Source organism: Panthera onca, chromosome D4 (assembly GCF_046562875.1).
Source record: "Panthera onca isolate mPanOnc1 chromosome D4, mPanOnc1 haplotype 2, whole genome shotgun sequence".
In the NCBI taxonomy this organism is placed as follows: domain Eukaryota; kingdom Metazoa; phylum Chordata; class Mammalia; order Carnivora; family Felidae; genus Panthera; species Panthera onca.
The window spans coordinates 39284168-39304990 of NC_138351.1; the positions used below are offsets into that span (position 1 = coordinate 39284168).

The 20823-nt window shown below is 37.0% G+C and overlaps 1 protein-coding gene across 12 annotated transcripts in view; it reads right to left on the reverse strand.

Annotated features, from left to right (window-relative positions):
* MPDZ (multiple PDZ domain crumbs cell polarity complex component) overlaps positions 1–20823 on the reverse strand; it is a 162245-nt gene that overhangs the window by 73144 nt on the left and 68278 nt on the right. For 6 of the 12 annotated variants that reach the window (XM_060609755.3, XM_060609752.3, XM_060609749.3 and 3 more), the window contains exons 11-19: positions 18429–18612; positions 17577–17666; positions 15575–15684; positions 12972–13118; positions 11957–12121; positions 10556–10741; positions 9209–9418; positions 7443–7559; positions 4759–4926 (exon numbers count right to left, since the gene is read on the reverse strand). In XM_060609755.3, coding sequence (XP_060465738.2) covers positions 4759–4926; positions 7443–7559; positions 9209–9418; positions 10556–10741; positions 11957–12121; positions 12972–13118; positions 15575–15684; positions 17577–17666; positions 18429–18612 — 1377 coding nt within the window. The remainder of the gene's footprint in view (positions 1–4758; positions 4927–7442; positions 7560–9208; positions 9419–10555; positions 10742–11956; positions 12122–12971; positions 13119–15574; positions 15685–17576; positions 17667–18428; positions 18613–20823) is intronic. The other 6 variants (XM_060609750.3, XM_060609747.3, XM_060609759.3 and 3 more) reach the window with 3 other exon arrangements.

The window sequence follows — 20823 nt, forward strand, 5'->3', positions numbered from 1 at the left end:
CCCACTCACCCAACTTTGGTGATTTTGTTCTAATGAAAAACAACAATGCACTTACTACAGAATTAGCTTCTGTATTACTATATTAATTATAATATCTAGCAGTAAATCATTTTCCTCAGGCCTCAAATAAAGGTTACAATTAAAAACCACTTTTCATCACAAAAAGAGGTCAAGCCACCCTTGTTAGCTGGGGTTTACTATAAATCGTGTAACAGAAATTTCCATGCATTATTCATAAAGGAGTTAACACAGACACACAGAAAAGAAAGAGCTAATCAACACAGCAGACAACATACGCCTACTTCAGAAACGTTTCTGGTTGCTGAACAACCAACTGAGTTTTATTTTTAAAAGTCTTATGGATCTAAAAGAAAAGCAGCTCTTCCCCTGTAAGATGTTCAAAAATAATTCTATAATTTCCCAGTGCAACTTGGTAGCTAAACCGAAGTCTTGCAAAAAATCCACATTAATATGTGCCTCTACTTGATACGGCCTTGTTCTCAGGGAAACAAAATGACAGGTTAAATAAAAATGTCAAGGACACTTGTAAACCGCCGTTTAAAGGTGATGAATAAGTGAGGGTAATACCTGGGCACATTATTTACTCAGATGATTTATTTATATAGACTAAGTAAATACTGAAACATTTACTGGACACAACCTAATATTCTCAATGAGCACTCTACCACAAAAGCCTTTTCATAGTCTTTTCACGTGGGAAAAGCTGCCCCAACTTACCATCATTCTCCCACCCTTTCTGAGATAAGGTATAGTGCTTCCTTTATTGTTCGTACACTGACCCGACTGAGCAAAAGAAGCGACTGGTTTTATACCTTGAGAGCCTGTCGGTTTGTCACTAAGACTTCCACAATCACTCTCAGCATTCTGACTGGAGTGCTTTAATTAGTTTTTCATACTAACCCCTGCTCCAAAGAAAGAAACAAACATTTTAAACATGGGTGTGAAGGCAGCAACATTTAATACTACAGAATGACTCTAAATGGAGATCTATAGGAATAGGTAGATTTTTATTTTTTGTTAATTGTTTTTTTTTTTTTTTTGAGAGAGAGAGAGAGCACAAGCAGGGAAGAGGGGCAAAGGGACACACGCAGAGAGAGAAAGAGAGACAGAGAGAGAAAGAGAAAGAGAGAAACAGACAGGAGAGAGAGAGAGAGAGAGAGAGAGAGAGAGAAGCCCAAGCAGGCTCCACACTCAGCGCGGAGCCCAACACGGGCTTGATCTCGGGACCTACTGTGGGATCGTGATCTGAGCCAAAATCAAGAGACGCTCAACTGACTGAGCCACCCAGCTGCCTCAGATTTTACTTTATTTTTTTTTTTTAAATCATGGAATCCATTAGCTGTGTTTTATGTGCATGGTGCAAGAAGGGGCTTCTCTCTGGACAAACACCGAGTTTCCCTTGCACTAGAATCAACAGCATTTCCTAGTGGGACCAATATGAAGAATGAAGGGCATGCACAAAACTGGTAATCATTTCATCCCTGGGGTGAGAGCCAGCGTGGATGTAAAACAAAGGGCGGGGCATGGGAATGTGGATAAGGAATAGAAAGGAAGACTCCTTTCTATATAAGTATTCTATAAGTATATGTAAGTATGTATGTATTCTTTATAAGTATTCGATCTTTATTGGGTGTATTTAAAAATCCAAAACAGGAAAAAATAAATGAAAGCATCCTCTTCCCAAAACCATGTTGAGCTTTTAAACAAAAGTCTACAAGCACTTCAGTTTGTAAAACAATTATTTCTGCATTTTGTTATGCCTGTGAAGGTGACAAGGAAAAGGGGATAAAAAGAAAAAAAAATTCAAACCTATAACAATGAGAAAATCCACTGGGTTCTGGCCATTCAAATTCACACTTCAATGACCTTCCTCTGTTAGTCCAGATGCCATAGAAGTAGCTGGACGGTATTTTTCAGATTCCTGAGTAATGGTTATTTTCCTTGAACTGTTACATGATAATCAAATTAAGCAAACACCACTCCTTAAAAAATAAAAATCAGAATGGGCTCCCAGATGGGAGAATTTGGGGCAAAGGAGCTCCAAGGTGTGCCTCCAGGCCTTGGTATCCAAGCTGCTGGCCAGGCCCACACTCTGCTTGTAGGAGTCAGGCCTTCCTCTAAGAGGACTCCCCGCTCTGGATGATTAGTTCTTACAGCTTCTGGTAGTATACATGACCACGGTCAAAGACTTCTCTCTCATCAAGGTAAGAGGAAAGGTGAAACTATTTGTGCATTTCCAACCACCAAGATTATTACATAGCTAACAAAGTAAAGTCAAAACTGTGAGCAATCACTGAGATCCTCACACTATTTTATACTTCTTTCAAATCAGTATGGAGGCTTTGCTGTCTTAAATATCACATACTGTATGATTTTATCTTATCAATTAAAGGATTCCAAAGTGAACTTGCTTTTAAGAAAAATGGCCAGTTCTAAATTCCATGTCAAATTGCCATGCTGTCTTTTTTTTTTTTTAACGTTTATTTTTGAGACAGAGAGAGACAGAGCATGAACGGGGGAGGGTCAGAGAGAGAGAGGGAGACACAGAATCTGAAACAGGCCCCAGGCTCTGAGCTGTCAGCACAGACCCCGACGTGGGGCTCGAATTCACAGACTGCAAGATCATGACCTGAGCCAAAGTTGGATGCTTAACCGACTGAGCCACCCAGGCGCCCCAGCCATGCTGTCTTTTTAAAATAAATTTAGTGCAAAGAAACAGGAAGATGGATGCATCATCTGGTTTTTTATTTATGTACAATTTTCTAGTAAATACTTTGGTACTATGAAGATGCCATAAAACAAAAACAAAAATAAAAAACAATGCTGCAGTGATTTACCACGATGCAGAAACAGTCCTACTTGCTAAGAAAAACTGAAAGCACACAGGAGTTTCTCAATGTGTTTTAAAACACCCTCATTAATGTCTTCTTTGTTGTTTTGTAGTTTAAATATTTCAGTTGATAGGCCAGCTTGCCAAAATTTGCTTCAACAAAAGAGTAAACTGCTTAGGGAGAAAAAAAAAAAAAAAGGAGGCAAATAGACTTCAGTAAGCCAATATGGTGTGCTGCATACAGCCAGCATTTGCCCTGTAAAATATATGCTTCTCAGTATGCAGATTGTGTAATCCCTTTAAGTAACAATTACTAAGTTAAACAATGCAATCTGTCCCGCTGGCAAGAAGAAGTGTGCTATGCTGTGGATTAGGAGGGTCCATTAGGAGATGAACTCAGCTTCCAGCCCTGAGGCCAGTAAAGACTGAACACGTTCCAGACGGGACGTGGTCACACAGACCGTCTCAGGTGTGGTGAGAGAGGAGCAGCTGCTCCATTCAAGATTATACCTTGCAAACCAATTCAAGGAGATTTCCCAGCATCATTTGCAAGGGTAACAGGTGCACCTTGAACGTGAAAGAAAATGCTTTGAAAATGTTCTGGCCAAAAAATTACTTGTTAATCAGGAAGGGAGGAAAAGTGTGCTAGACTCGCGGAAATTCTGCTCTCCATCTTGTTCAAAAATACAGATCTCCTTCCCACTGAATTTATGTGGAAAACAGATGTTTCCTGTATTTAAGTAAGTTATTGTCCAGTCTTTTTATCTTCGTTTTTAATGTTTATTTATGGTACATTTCCAACATAGAAGAATAAAGAAAATATATCCATATATGAACTCTTGGCCCGGATTTAACCGATGTTAACATTTTGCCATATTTTCTTCAATCTCTCTTTCCTCTTAAAAGGATATAATTCATTACAGATACAGCTGAATTCCTAAGCTTCCTTCTTTCTCAAAGAATAAATTGTTTCCTGAAGTTAAAAAATGTCATTTCCCACACACACTCACACACAATCCTCATAAAATACATTGTATTGTTTTGTCTATCAGTTTCTAGAAAATATTTTTAAAAACTCAACGAATCAATAGAAAGATAGGCAACACAATATAAAAATTGTCAAAAGATATTAAGAGGCCATGGGTAGAAGTGAAAACCAAATGGCCAATATATGAAATGGTGTTCAACCCCACTAGAAATCAGAACTCCAAATCCAAATAGTAAGATACCATTTCACATCCAGAAGATTGGACAGGTTTTAAAATATTACTTATTAAACCTTATAAAGTACCTCACCAAGAAAATGAATGGAGTTGGGGCACTCGTGCCAATACTCTATTTCTAAAATATACTTGGCACAGATATGTCAAATAATAACTAAATTCTTCATCCAGTGACGTTTAAACATACTTTGCCATTCACTGTGATTTCTACATAAAGTATTTTTGGCATCATTTTACATAAAAACATATAACAGCATTAAATTTAACTTGCTGGTAAATATTAATGCAAGAAACATTCACCATCCAACTCTGCATGAAAATCAATTTTAAAACCATTAAGAAAATAAAGTTATACTTGTGATTTTTCTAAAGTAGACACAGCTAAAAACACAATTTGAGAAATACATTGACTTTTTTCTTTCTAACATGCAAATCCTAATCAAGGCTTTGAATCCTTGGGTCTATCATTCTGTAAAACCGAACAATTTAGGTAGTACTTAGTAGTCTAGTAAAAGATGCTCAATCAGCACTACCTGAATGAAACTGTGCTTTAGTCTGAATGAATCCATGACTGGAGAAACACAGTGCCTCTAACATGCTACTCCCACAATTCCCCATAAACACTGACCTCTGGAAAATTACACGGAAGGCTCTCCCATAAATAAAATGACAATCCCTTTGTACCTTGGGAGGAGAAGATGGAAGGGAGGGACCATAGTTCAGGCCATCGCTACAAGCACTGCCATGAAGAGATAAAATAGAGGCTTGAGTGGAGTAGATACTGTCATTATCAGGAGAGTACTGAGACTCAAATGTAGACTCATCTGCTAAGTCAGCCTCATTTGTGTCCACCTAGGAACAAAAATGATAGTCTCGGTTGGAAATTCTGTTCTGTTACATATACGACAAGTCTCTACCTGAGACTGAAAAGCATCCCGGCATTCATTCTATCTCCTACCTGACCCCTTCACACTCTACGACACATCAGAGACCGACTAGCGCAAGAGAATAAGGACAAATCAGGGCTGGCATCAGTTATTTATTCCAATAATAAAAGGGCAAAGGTAACAATTAACAAATGGCCGGGATCAATTCTAAGTTTAAAAAGTTCCATAAATTAAGGAAAATATTTACTTTTTCCAGTCACACTATTTTAAAAAATACCTGCCCGACTCCTAGAACTGTCTAATAAAATGAATGAGGTCAACACCTTCCCTATTCAACTAACATAAACTCAACAAGTTTATTAGATTTTATTAAATTTATTAAAGTTTATTAAATTTTATTTATGTAAGTTGAATTAAATTTCAGCAAGGCATCCAGGCAAATATCTATTTAGAAAACTCACTAAAACAATATATTTTAAGTTATTTTTAACTAGATTTTAAAACCATTCAAATTGCAAACTCAGAACCTGATGGTGATCATCAGAAACCAGAAAGAGTATCTGTGGTTTCATGCTGAAATTATACTAACAAACAAGGGGCCTGATTATGGCTGTGGCGAAGCTATAAAGTTATAAACTCCTATTGTTGGAAAACTCCTAGAAAGTAGAGAATTTGACTGTATATTAACTCCTGTTACTATTGGGGCACCTGGGTGGCTCAGTTATTTAAGCATCCGACTCTTGAATTTTGGGTCAGGTCATGATTTCAGGGTTCGTGGCACTGAGCCCCACATCAGACTCTGTGCTGACAGTGCAGAGCCTGCTTGGGATTCTCTCTCTCTCTCTCTCTCTCTCTCTCTCTTTCTCTGTACCTTCCTTGCTTGTGCTCTTTCTCAAAATAAACTTAAAAAACAAAACAAAACAAAAAACCCCAACTCCTATTACTATCTTCTGTAGCAGAACGAAGTGAAGCAATCAACTCATGATGAGTCTGAAGCTCCATTTACAATTCACTTACAGTTACACCTTAGAATACATAGAACTAACATAAATACTACCCTTCTCCAATATTACCAGTATTTTCTGTCTTGATGGCAAAATCCCTGGTGTTCTACTTCTTTGTGATTTCAACTTACATGTATTTTGCCAAGAGAAGAATTAATAACATTATACCAGGTCACATTCTTACAAAAACATGGTAAGAACACAGATAGGCCATTTCCAAGTGACCCTCTTTCTAATAATACATTTTAAATATATGTTCAAAATTCATTAGCTAACTGCTTTGTTGAGTTTTACTCTTCACAAATACACATCATATAGAACAATCTAGATAATAAATAACACTGCTATCTAGATAGATGGTATTAACTAAGCTTTGTGCAATGGATTATTAATATTGTAATATGATACTGTTGCATTTAATATACTCCAAAACTTTCCAAAAGGCAATTTTAGGAGCTGGTTAATATAAAAATATTAACAAGGAGAAGTGTCTCCCCAGAATTAGAATTATCAAAATCAAATAATTCATACTTTGTTTTAAAGCAAGATATGCACAATTGGTTATAAGTACATAATGGAGAATGTCATGGGTTTTAAACCTCGCTCTAGTCTGATGCCCTGAAACAAGAATTTAAAAAGTTGGGCATATTCCTTTGTAGTCACACAGGGCAATGTCTCCCCAAAAGAAAAGTTAGGTCAGGAACCTGGCTTTAATAGAAGTAATGCAATAGGATGTACAATCTGTTATATTTATGTTGTATAAATGCCACATGTTTTTTTATATCTAGTATTTACCTTTATATTTTAATTATTGCTATAGTATTGTCTCCTCTACCAGAATGTAAAGTTCTTAGGAGCAAGATTCATGTGTTTATTCGTCAAAGTGACCTCCAGTGGTCCACAAATACATTTATTCCAACAAATAATTTTTACATAGATCAAGTAAAAATAAAATTTTAATTAAAAATTTTCTAGCAAATCAGTGATGTTTACATTCTGTAATTTGAGAAAACGTGGATTTTGACTATTTTGGAAACTTTTGTGTTCTTAATAACTGCATCAATTGATATATTTTCACATTATTTAAATATCAAGTGGAAAAAATACACTTGTTAATCTTGTTAACAGGTAGCCAAAACACCTGATTAATGACTGAATACTAAAGACAGTTACATAAATGCCTAGAAATGGCCCAAGTATGAAATTAAAACAATCGGGTGTTTCAACAACTTTTGGTATGACGTGAAGATTAATTCTACCAGTTGTCAGAATGCATTGCCAACTGAATTTCCTCCCCAAATCCAACAAATAGCTTTCACACATGATTTCTGAACTATGAGAACCACTGCAGTTGAAATTAAAATGTTTACTTTTCCAAAACATAATGAGTAGAGTAAGATTTTAGGATATTTTGAAAGGCAAAATATAAGACTCATAAGATTTCTGAAAGAAAGCTTGATAAGTTGTGGCCACTAACCAGAGCCAAGTCAGCCCTGAAGAGGGCTTTGTCAGCCAGCCCTTCCTCCTTGCAGGAGTGTGGCGAGTAGAGAAAGGAATCTTCCTTAGCAGAAACATAACCTTCTTCTGGTGAAAGCTGCAGGGAGAATGAGGCTCAGTGTTTGAGGATGAGGATAAGAGAGAACAGCAAGGAGGAAAGAAGGAAAGCAGGGGAGGGGGATAGGAGAAGAACAGTCAGAAGAGAAGAGGAAAAAAAATGGGAAAGTTTTCAAATGATAAATATTCATATTTAATGTTTTGATTTGTTAAATACAACAAGGATATTTCTTCTAATACCAACACATCAACTGTTAAGTGAGAATCCCTTCTAACGTTTTCATTCTTCTTATAAAAGATCATCCAAATCAATAATTTTTTATATTATAGTAATCTTCTGGCCATTTTTATCTGCCAAATATTCTGGCTACACAATGACTTCTTAATATAAAAATAAGTAAGGCACTTTTTAGGTGTTAAGATATAAAGGAAGCTGCATGAAAAAAAAAAGAACATTAAAAAGAAGGATCAACTTCTAGTTGTCATCCTTTACTAGAACATGATGATAAAGCATGTGATTTACTTGACAAGGAATGTGAGTGAAGCCTCTCAATTGAGCATTGTTTAAAAAAACACACAAAAATTCTCTCTGTAGACAATCTGCTTATATTATAGACCCAATATAAGGATATTGTAACTGATCACACTGACAGAAAACCTAACATTTTTATTTCAATCTCAAATAAAATAGGCTAAAATCTTCAGATTGCCTTGCCCACATCACCCTGTATTAATAACATATGCAGAACTTGCCTCCTTTTCTCTGTTTTCATAAATATATTTTCATAGGCTACCAAAGTTCACTTTGTAATACAAAGTGAGGCATGAAAAATTTAATTAACATTGCAAATATATTAATAAAGCTTACTATTTGAACAAATGCTTTCATAAAGTCAACAAATTGTTATCTGATATTTAGGCAAATACACCTCTGTGTTTGTGTTTTAAGAAAGGTGTATTTGCCCTTTCACTTAAAATAGATTTATACACAGAAAAAGCCCTCCAAATATTGAGAACGTCTCTAATATTTATTTGCAATTCAGTGACAAGTGCTATGTTGTAATCATTATACCTAATAAACATACTGACGTTATGTAGCATGAACTGATTAGTTGTTTTTAATACTGTACTAATTAATAACAGGAGGGCTATTCCCTCCCAGGAGGAGAGCCAGAAGCTGATGAACCTACTGTGAAAAGTTCAATTTCTTGCTCTGCAGTAATTAGACAAGAAATGTGTTGAAATCAACAGAATGCAGGACCTTAAACCACACTGACAGAGATCCTACTTTATTCCACTATAATTAAAGATTCCACTGTCAGTTGTTAATGCTATTAATTTCTCTAATACCCCACTACATTGGTATAGATGTTTTAAGGCATATTTCTTTGAAAATACTCATTTGATACTCATCGTGACCTTATTACCCAATAAAAAAAAAGATCAAAAGTGAACTACAAAACTATAATTTTAAAGTTACAAATTTATTTCTGAATTGTCAGTTTTCTTTACTTTTTAAAAAAACATTACTCAAAATTAAATCTTTATACTCACAGAGCCAATAACCATCGTGGTCAAAATTACCAAATGTCATGATTCATTCACGAGAACACCTTCTGAAGCTAACAGTAAGCCTGAAAGCCATTTTGTTTACAAATTTTAAAAAATCAGTAAAACATGAATTCTTACAGGTAAAGGCTTGGCTACTCCAATTCTCACAGTTCCTGACGGCGCACCCTTCAGCGCCTGCACAGCTTCCTCAAGACTGCTGTTTTCCAAGTTAACATCATTGACAAACATGAGCCGGTCTCCAGGAAGAAGTCGACCATCCTTTTCGGCAATGCCCCCAGGCACCAAAGAACGAATTACAATCACAGTGCTCGCTGGATCAACGGGATCCTGACAAAATGAGGGAGAAAAAAAAATAAGGTAGCTCCTTTTTACATGGCGAGGCGGGGGAGTTTTTATAGATTGGTCACTCTGAATCGTAATGGATGGGTACTCATTTCAAATGTCTCAAAAAAGAATTTCACGCACCACTTCTGAGGAATGAGTGGGGTAAAGGCTGTCTCCGTTTTGCAGAGTGCAGAAGGAGTTCCCCCTGAAGGACGGCATCCTCAAGCACCAAGCTGTTCCTGAGGAGACCTCATCACTGTACAGATCCCTTTAAACTTGTAATTTGAATTTTCGATAAGCTGCCCAATTTTATAACAGGCTTTTGAGGCCAGACATCAGATACAGGATTATTAACAGCGTTTGTTAAGTAGGATGCTACTGCTGTGGAGTGTACTGAATGAGGGTCAGGCCTGCCTTCTTGAAATGAAGACATCTAGAAAGAGTCCGTACAGTAGTATGTGTCGAGGCAGCGTTCAGATACACAGCAACAAGGCTCTGCAATCAAGCCCCATGAAGGAACACAACTCCCATGAGTCCTCAGAGGTGGCTCTCCGGTTCAGTATTAATTAATGAGAAGCAACAGCTGTGCTCTCGCACCCGGCATAAGCATTTCCTCAGTTACTCAGCACAGAACACAATGCAGGGTAAGGGTGGAGGCCACACTTGACCAATGTAAGCTTATCCATAAATTTAGTCATTTAGTCAAATGACAGGAATCCATATCCAGTTAGAACTCAGTCATTCACTACAGACAAAAGAAATAAGTATTTAACACTTTCAGTCTTACCACTAAAATATGAACTATCAATTATGAGTACGGGGATAAGAATAATTTAGACATACTCCCCAAATAACAAAAAAAAAAAAAACAAAAAAAACCTCTATTTCTAGGATAGTCCTAAAATGTATTTTGTAAGCTCTTCAAATTCTCAAGGCTGAAATCTAGAAGAGCTCAATGAATTCAATGTTAAAAGAACCCTTCATGATAAATGAATCCTATATATCATCATTTGGAAAGATTTGCTAGAAACAAGGAAATGTCTTTGAAAACTAAAATATTAACTGATTTTTCTATTATCCACAATATACCTTTAGTATTGTATCATTTTACAAAAATTGTTAAAAACAGGATATATTTACCTGATAATCTAAGATGCTAAACCCAAGTCCTTTGTTTCCTTTCTCCAGCTCGATATGCTGAACATCAGCCTCCCACATGGCCAAAGGTCCTTGAACCTCCTCCGCATTCTGACCCACGTCGGTCATCACCAGCGCAGGATCCTCTGTCTCCGAGGACCCGGTGAACTCGCCCAGATCTATGTGCGGCTGCGTAACAGACCGGGCAGCTCTTATTTCAGAGGCACTAGTTTTAGCAGACACATAACCAACACTACAAGGGAAAGGGAGAGGCCCCGCATCTGCCCAGAATAAAACACCCACAAATAAGGGTAGCAACAGCTTACCATGGAACCTTTGCAAATTAAGGCAGTCATTACTGAAAGTTGTTACAGAGGAAGAAATACCTAACTTGGAACAGGCATTAAAAATGTATGGTTCAAAGATCACCTATAAAAATACACAATGGTTACATCTCAGCAGCAGGACTGTGGGCGGTTTTCACTTTTTTTCATCAAGTGTCTGAATCACCTCTACAGTCAGAAACAAAATGTAGATCTATTTTGATATTAAAGAAAAGGAATTCTTATGATAAATAACAACAATTGGAGAGGAAACGGCTATACGTAAAAGTTTTGTACTCTCGGCAAACAAAGGTTCTAAAATGTTGTGACTTGTGCATGTGATTATTTCATTAATAAATTAGCACGCACAGTAAGACAAGATGTGAAGTCAGACTGGCCTGGCTTAAAGATGGGGTCTATGATTTCTTACTGTGTTGCCTTGAGCAATATTCTTAAGCTGGACTTCAGAGTTACCCATTTGATAAAAGTTTTGAGGATTAGAGGAGGTAACATTTATAAAGCATTTGGCACAGAAATAGGAATACAGAATGTTAGCTTCTTTCAGTAAAAATATATTAAAGTGAACCTAAATTAATTCAATTTTGTTTATCTGTATGAACATAACAAATTCAGGAAAGGCATATTTTTAATGATGAAATTCTAGTTGATATACTACCTTTGCTGTTAATTACTGCACATGCTAGGACCATGGATGCAAATCTGCCTACCTGCTTTATTGTAATAATCCCCTTTATACCACATTAAAATGTATACGGATATGCACGGTGCCAGACTGGTGTCTCTACAATCTAGAATTACGTTCCTTATTTACCCTGTTCTACTCATATGAATATTACATTCTTCAAAGTTTTCAGAATTACTCCACTGTACCGATTCCTGCAGTCTGATGTAAATCAAATCCTAACATCATGTCTCATTATACCTTAAATGAGATTTGACTAGACTGCAGATTATGCAAAATTCAAATTCAAATACCAAATGAAAGAAGAAAGGCTTAAAAAAATTTTAGACGCCATTTAGGCTTCCCATTATTGATTCCGAGTAGTCTCAGATCTAATACCTTTTCTGCCAGTTCAATATCACATAAGTCCAGGCTATCCAATTCTGACTGGGGGGTGGGCGGTACAGTCCGTCGACAGCACACCATTGTCACTTCTATGGGCAATTCTTTCAAAATATTCACCACATCTTGGTGATTCTCCCCAAGCAAAGTTATGCCATTCACCTGTGCAAAAAGAGAAGTTGCTCAAGAAGGAACACTTCATAACATGAATACTCCTTTGAAATCAATCTTTTATTAAGTAAATAGGGATTTTACTCCAGTGATTACCATCGTTCTGCTGTGCTCGGAACTACAGTCACCTACATAGTTGACTTAAAACAACTCACATGCAATTTACAGTTGTGTCGGAAGATAATCACTATCTTCCACCCACATTTCATGTGCCAGTGTAGTAGCTGGGAAAGGGAGAAGTAATGAAAAAAATACCCAGGGATGAAGGGATAAGGAGGAGATTATTTTACAAAGTGACATTTCATATCATTAAGCGATAAATTACAAGGGAAAACAGTACATACAGCATGCCAGTATGCTTTTCAAAGCCGGGGGAAAAATATATTCAAATTTTCTTAGTTATTCCTTAAATATATCTGGAAGACGGCACAGTACCAGATATAACAGTAGTTACTTAATAAAGGGTAATGAGAACTGGCTGGATTGTTCACTGCCCATCTTTACGTTTTTTGTGACTCTGAAACATGTACATGTATTATCTAGTCTAAAAAATGAAAAGATGTTTAACATTTTTAAAAAAGAAAGTGTTTATGGTTCTCTGGACTAAAACAAACCAAAAAATACCCAGCATGGAATTATGTGTGAAGATCAATGTACGTACAGATTTGAAATTTCTACTTTTGGTGGGTTTTTACTCGCATTATTTTTCTCAAGTACCCTTTGGAGGGGAAATTTAAAATAAGAACTTACTTATTATGCATACTATTATTACACATTAAGCCCCCCGGCAGCCTTTTCAGAAGTTTACTTAAGGGGATAAAGGAATGGAATAGCTCTTTACTTCCAATAGCTCATCTCCACTGAAAAGCTTCCCACTGTGTCCAACAGGACCTTCTGGTAGAACAGATCGGATAAAGTGATGTCCCACTGTTGCTTCCAGACTTATCCCCAACCCACTGCTCTCACTGAACTTGATCACGTGGGCCACCTGAAAGGAGAAAATCATCATGAATCTAGCACTTTTTTCATTTGTTTTTTTTCCCTCATGTATATATTTTATGTTCACCCCGAAACAGTCAACTTTCTCACAAAAGCTTCAAAAAATCTTATTGTAGAGCTGCAAAGCTTTGGAGCTTTGACAGATTACTGATTATCTGTCAGCTCTAGGAACTAACACAAACCCCGAAGGAGGAGCCAGGTGCAAGCACCCAAGATACTCTGCAGTGCCTAGAGATGCTGGTAACAGATGGAGGGTCGTCTAAACTACCACAGATAAAATCAAATGCCTGAGCTCCAACAATAGTATAGAAAAGACACATACCTAGCATTTAAACTATGTCCGAGGGACCGGGTTGACCCATTGCACAGATTATCTCATAGGCCTCTCATAAAGAATGCCAATGTCTATCCTTGTTTCCCAAATTAGGAAAATGAGGCTCAGAGACAGTCCCTTTCCCAGAGTCACAAAGACAGCTCTAAAAGAATTTTGAACCTGAAGCAGTCTGAACCTGGAGCCCAAACTCCTGACCTTATGCTGTGTCGACAACCGACAACGGTCTTTAAAAGTGAATCAAAGCTTGGGGAGCCTGAGTGGCTCAGTTAGTTAAGCATCCGACTCCTGATTTCAGCTCAGGTCATGATCTCGCAGTTCACGAGTTCGAGCCCCACGTGTGGCTCTGCACTGACAGCGCAGAACCTGCTTGGGATTCTCTCTCTCCCTTTCTCTCTGCTCCTCCCCCACTCTCTCTCTCCCTCAAAATAAATAAATAAACTTAAAAAAAAAGTGAACCAAAGCTTAAAATAGGAGAATGAACTTCCTATTTCCCACTATTACACTAAATAATGAAGAATGTTGGGAAATCACCCACTTTCACAAAGAATCCAATCATTATAATATTAAAATCAGAAGGTATACCAATGATTATCTACTTCGGTCCCTTTATTGTACAGTTCAAGAATCTAAGGGATAGAGGGGCTGAGATTAATTTTTTTTTTAATTAAAGAGATTTTTTTTAATTAAAAAAAGATCTCTTTCAAATCTTGCTAATGTGTGCAGGGCTATTATCAGAAACTGCATCATCCAATTTTGAAATCTGCTGGATGAAATCCTTCTAACTCCTTAAAACCCAATTTAAATGTCACTTCCTCTGAGCAGCTCTCCAGGTCCCTCTCGGCTAATGTCCATCAATCCTTCTTTCTACTATACCACTCCTCTTATAACTACATTTATTCTGTATAATCACGTAGCAAACAACTTAAAGTCAGATCTATGTCTTTGTTCAATGAAGGCCAATAAATAGCTTAGCTCTTGCTTACAGCATGCTTTGCCCTTGACACATAACTGGGAGTGCTACCAGATTACTGGACAATGCGCATGAAAGGCAGCCAAAAGTTCAAGGTCCTGGGTCTTCCCTCTGTGAGCAAGTGGTTCCTTAAAAGGTTCCCTTCACTATTCAATTACCCACGAAGAAGTGCAGTCTGGTTATTTGTCCCAGCCATGTTAATCCCAGCCCAAAGAAGGAATCTCCCAACTTTCTTTTCATGCCAAATTAACCACAGTTAAGCTGGACCTTATTGTATTCTTCCCTGACTTGATTAGAATAGTAACAACAGCTGGACTTATTTGTTAACCATCTTGAGTTTAAAAAAAAAAAATTGTCATTGTCATGAAGATTCAATGAAACACTAAGAACACCGCTTAGCACAAAGTGCTCAATAAATGCTAGTTACTATTATATGACATCTGTTCTTTGATCTCTTCTAATCTAGAGTTGTTTGAATATTATAAGCAATAAGAAAAATTCTACTTAACCTAGTATTTTATTTTTCCTTTTGAAAACCGTGAAATTTGCTGGTGTACATCTCAAGACTGATAATTTGGGTCACAATTGTTAAGTCTCTTTTCAGGACAGCAAATCATGATTGCTGTATGAGATATGCAAACTGTTAATAAACATAAAACATTCACTGTGGCATAAGTGGTATGAAAAGAGAATGCAGAATTAAGCCTCTTAAGGAAAATATATATGGAAAGGAAGAGTGGGAAAAATCCTCTTACAATATTATATATGGATCATGATGATTTTTTTTTTACCTTTAAGTAAATTCTGTCATTCTATCCTGATCCTTTCTCTAAATCCCAGACTTAAGAATAAAAACAAAAAAACAAAAAAACAAAAAACAAAAGAAAACATTCCTTTTGTCGAAATATTGGTGAATTACAAGTCCTAAATTTTTCAACCCATTTATCTCAGTTCCTTTGTTGCTATCCAACTTTCTCCTACCTAAATTTTTTAATACAGGAATCAATGCATTTAGGTCTTCAAAAAAAGTCCTGGGCATTTGCTACTTCTCTCGGTCTCTTTATGAAGATCATCTTTATTTTTGTCATGAACTTCCTGCTCAAATACAAGTTAGGAAGTTAGGGAGGCTAAGCTAACCTACCACTATTTCATAATTAATTCCCATAATCCTTTGCCACTTCGTCAGCAGGGCAGCTTCCTGTTGTTGTGGGTCTTCTGTTTCTTCCATCTCTGCTGCCAATAATGGATACCCTGAAATAGTCAACACGATGACGTTAGTGACAAACTACAAAAATCTCCATATTTTAACATTCTATAAAAGAGACACTGTGATCAGAACCTGTCTGTTGTAGCAAGTCTGACTCTTCACCCAGTATATGTTACCCTTATTTTTTATTAAAAGATAACTGACAAACAATATCCTATTAGTTTCAGGTGTGTATCATAGTGATTCAATATTTTCATACATTATAAAATGACCCCCACAGTAAGCCTAGTTATCATCTGTCACCATATAAAGCTATTACAATATTACAGACTGTATTCCCTATGCTGTACAATGCATCCCCATGACTTATTAATTTTATAACCAAAGTGTGTACCTTTTAATCCCTGTCTCCTATTTTGTTTGCTCCTGAACCCCTCCTCACTCTTGTATCAAACAGTTGTTTCCTATATCTATGGGTCTATTTAATTTCTTTTGTTTGTTTGTTGTCTAAGGATAAGCACTAGGGTAGATGCATTCGAATCATTTAGAAGCTTTTCCCTAGTTTGTGTAAAAAAGAATTTGGGACTTCTAATTCTAAGTCTAGAGCCTCTCCCACCCATCCTCCCACACACATATGCACATTCACAAGCAAAGATGTGGTCTGGGCCTTCGAGATGATCCCCCACACCCATCCCTATGTACTGTCTCAAGTTTCATGCTCTAAAAGCTTTTTATTCTTTCCTGCTGCTCTTGATACTCACTTTAGCCTAAATAATTTCTTCACCTACTTGTATAAAAATGGCAGAGTGCAATTAACACATATGAATCCTACACATCACACTCTCAGGATATTACTGCAAACACAAATATTCTTTTAAAATAATAAAAGTAAAGCAAAATTTTCAGCAGAAAATAAAACCTGTTAATAATGGAGTAGATACTTTAAAGAACCACAAAGCTCCAAAGGAACTATTAACAGGAAGACCACTCTTGGACTCTGTTCAGTAGATGTAAGTTACCAAAGTGCCTAAAGCAATCTGACAGCTAAGGAAAGCACATAGCTCCCAGACTAAAAAGATGGCAATAATATTCTGGCATAATTATATATTAAAACAATGCTGCTCTAAAAAATGTTTAAATGGCTCGATGAAGTCTACGTTTATACTGAAAGAAATCTCAGAAAGTTTTAATAATTTCTCCATACAATTCCTTTCCAAACCAATTCCCCAATATTAAGATTTAGAATTTATGAAAAATTGACAAGGAAAAGCCTCCCAAAATATAACGGTTTCATTCTTAAGAGCTTACGCTTTAAAAGAAGATTTTCACGTTTCTTTTAAAAATACTTCATAATTTTATTATTCCTTGCTCAATAAGATATGAACATGTCGGCTATACTGAAGTAAGGGGACTGATACAAAACCTTGTACAAACTGATTCCTAAAGCCCTCTGATTTCAAAAATATGTAAGACAGACTGGGGTGCCTGGGTGGCTCAGTCAGTCAGGCATCTGACTTCAGCTCAGGTCATGATCTCACAGTTCATGGGTTCAAGCCCCGTGTCGGGCTCTGTGCTGACAGCTCAGAGTCTGGAGCCTGCTTCGGATTCTGTGTCTCCCTCTCTCTCTGCCCCTTCCCCAGCTCATGCTATCTTTGTCTCTCTCTCTCTCTCTCTCTCAAAAATGAAAAAACATTAAACATTTTTTTAATTAAAAAAATATGTAAGAAAGAACATATGACCATAAAATATGCCAGCTATAAATGAACTATTTTAATCTGTTAGAGAAATTAATCCTATCTACAAATAAAGACTTAAAAACATCTTTTTCTTTCATGATAGATTTTTTTAGTAATTTACAATATATCCATAAAGACTTAATCACATTTGCAAAAATCATTTCTCTAAAAAACAAACAAACAATAAAGAACGTAATAACCTGGCTCCAGGTGTTTACCTTCTTCTTCAATTGGTAATATGCTGGTGTTTCTACTCAAAGATGAAGAATCTTCATCTTTTTCATAATTTTCTTAAAGATAAGAATATTTTAGTAGTTATATCTATGATATAATCAAGCACATGACGTTTTTCAAATCCCACTCTATTTATCTGAACCCCTCAATGAGTGTTTTTTTGTAAGTACACCTTTCAAAACAACCACCTGTACTTAAAGGGAAGTTCTCCTGTGACCTCCCAATTTCCTAGTACTGCAATGAACAGTATATGGCATAAATACCAGAATGGTCAACAGTTTGAGAAATGAAACAGCATTTTCAAACCAAAAGCCTGGCTTCTACCAACAAACTCTAACACCAGTCAGCTACCTGGGGATTTCATAATTTTCAGAGATATTCATGGACTAACAGCTTATAAAAGACATTTCTAAATGTGTTATTAAAGTAGATTCCTTCAGGGGAAGGCTGGATGTTTAGAAACATGAGGCTTGCATACATACACTGCCCAGGCCGAAAAGGTTCCCCCTAAAGGGAAAGAAAACATGGCAATGACACCCAAAAGTAAAGCAGGGACGGAAGGATAGATGCACGTTTCTGACTCTGAAATGGGGACTGAATAAACAGGAAAGAAAGAAATTTGCTTTAATCGAGAGCCCATTTTATAGTCAACGGACACATCACTGGTTCTCGTTAGTCCCAACTTCATCAAATTTCCTTTTTACTTGGTTCATAGTGAACAGTTAAGACTAAAGACCATTCTTTAAATAATTTCAGAATTAGAAAAACATCTAAGGGATATAAGGGTCTAACTGAAAACCAGCTGAACCTGGCACTACCTTTGCTTCCGCTGGCACTCCCAGGAGACAAGACCGCGTCCTTCATGACATCCTCCCTTGACACCAGCTCAGCCTCTTGCTTCGTTCCTCTCCTCATTAGTGTCAGGTGCACAGTTGGTCCTGTGTGTCGCAACACTTCTACCGCTTGTTGATTGGTAAAACCCTGAAGGTTTGTGCCATCTACCTGTGATAAGAGCAACATATGTTAAAAAATAAATGAATATTTGTATTACCGATTCACGTAATGCATGCTTACTGCTTGTTAGTGGGAAAAGAATGGGGCTGAGTGCTCCCCTAATTGCAGAATGAACGAACACCTGTTTGGGGACTAGTAATAACTTAGAGCGCTAGAATTACCCAGAAGAGTTTTGCTTTGCGTATTAGAGATTATGGTGTCTCGCTTCTAGATATTAGGAGCCAACAGTTCCAGGGTGGGAATACTCTTTTATATTCCTCAGGTGATCCTGATACACAGTCATGCTTGGAAACCAGTACTCTGCAGGATATAAAGTGTAGAAGACAGTGACAAAAGTAGTCCCCGACAGCACTGATGTATTCCAAAAATCACACTTATCCTAGCTTTAAAAAAAGACGACAAAACTACCTTCCTTTTTATTTCTTTGCCTCTTCAAAAAATACATGGGGTTTTCCCTTTTTCTAGTTCACAAAGGATGAAACATTTGAAGATGCCCCTGTGATCTTTCCAAACTGAAGATATGATCACATCGTCCCAACCCTGCCTTTGGTAGAATATTCCTTAGGTCAATTTTCCATACTGTGAACACAACTTAGAAAGACCTATGTCAAGTGTCCCCAGCTGCACCACCAATCTCATCTGGCACGGGGCTGCCCACCCCTGTGCCCTCCAGCCCCCATACACGCATTTCCGCTCCCACCCTGCAATGCTCCCCTTAGCCAGAAGACCTCTGCAGGTTCTGCTCCCCGAGTCTAGACTCTCTGGGCTCCCTCCAGCCCATGTTCTTTCTCATCTGTCCACCCAGAAAACACCTGTACTTGCTTCAAATGTCCGTGCAATAGTTACGTTCAGAACTGAGCTATCATAAGGTCTCTAACTAAAAGCCCCCTTTGCCATTTCTCCCTCCCAGCATTAACCAGAATATTTTTAAAAATTTTTTAATGTTTACTTATTTATAAGAGAGAGAGAGGGAGAGAAAGAGAGAGACAGAGTGCGAGCAGGGGGGGGCAGAGAGAGAGAGGGAGACACAGAATCTGAAGCAGGTTCCAGGCTCTGAGCTGTCAGCACAGAGCCCAAGGCAGGGCTCAAACTCAGGAACGGCAAGGTCATGACCTGAGCTGAAGTCGGACGCCTAACCGAATGAGCCACTCAGGCGCCCCTACCAGAACTTTAATTTTACAGTTTCTGTCATTATTAGATTTGTGACTACATACTCCAAGAGGATGGGCTCTGATGTCACCAAAACATACCGCTGTCTATACAGCAGATATTCATCCCAAATGGGAATATAGAGTCATTTGTCCATTTGTCAAGGATTTATTTGTAAAGCAAATTACCTTTTGAATACATAAGTGCAGTTTATAGCACCTTATTTTTTTAAATTTCACTGAAAATTATAAAATTTCAAAACTACATTGAAAACGGTTTGGAAAAGTGTAACATATTTAATATTGAAACTCAAAGTCATTGATATTTCTTTTGTATTGTAAAATGGGTATAAAATGGCTGTGTAAGTGTCATGCTTTTCTAAGCACAGTGCTGGCCACATTAGGCACTGAAATGAATGAGAATTACAAGAGCTAGATCATGATCTCTAAGATATAATACCTTACTTCAGAGGTTCCTGAAAGAATACAAAAGGACTTTTAATTAAACATATTTTAAAATTCCATTTGTTTTACGTACACATATAACATATATACTAACTATATATGAAACAATATATATAATACCATATATATATATATACATACACATATATATACATATAGACAGAGAGAAAGAGAAAATATATATCACATATGAATACATAAAGGGGGGAAGAAGAGGGAGAATGCAGTCTTTAATTGGGAGATACTCAAAAATCTAGAGACTTCTGATATAGATTTTTCTAAATTTATCTAGATAACAATCTTACCCTTTGCAAGTTACTTAAAGTTGACATAATGCTTTTGAGTTTAGGTGTCTACCTCTCTTCTCTTTCTTCCTACCTTCACCCTGTTGATTTCCTTTTGGAATAACTAATAAAAATATAACAACAGAGAAAACACTGCAACACAACTGGAAACCATGGAAAAATAAAAGTCCCTATGCCAGTAACTTGGAGGAAACTTCTACTAGGAGTGGCCTGGACATGACCAGATCCAAAGCAGGCCAGTTGAATCTATGTGAAAGAATAGTTTGTTTGGTCTTTGAGAA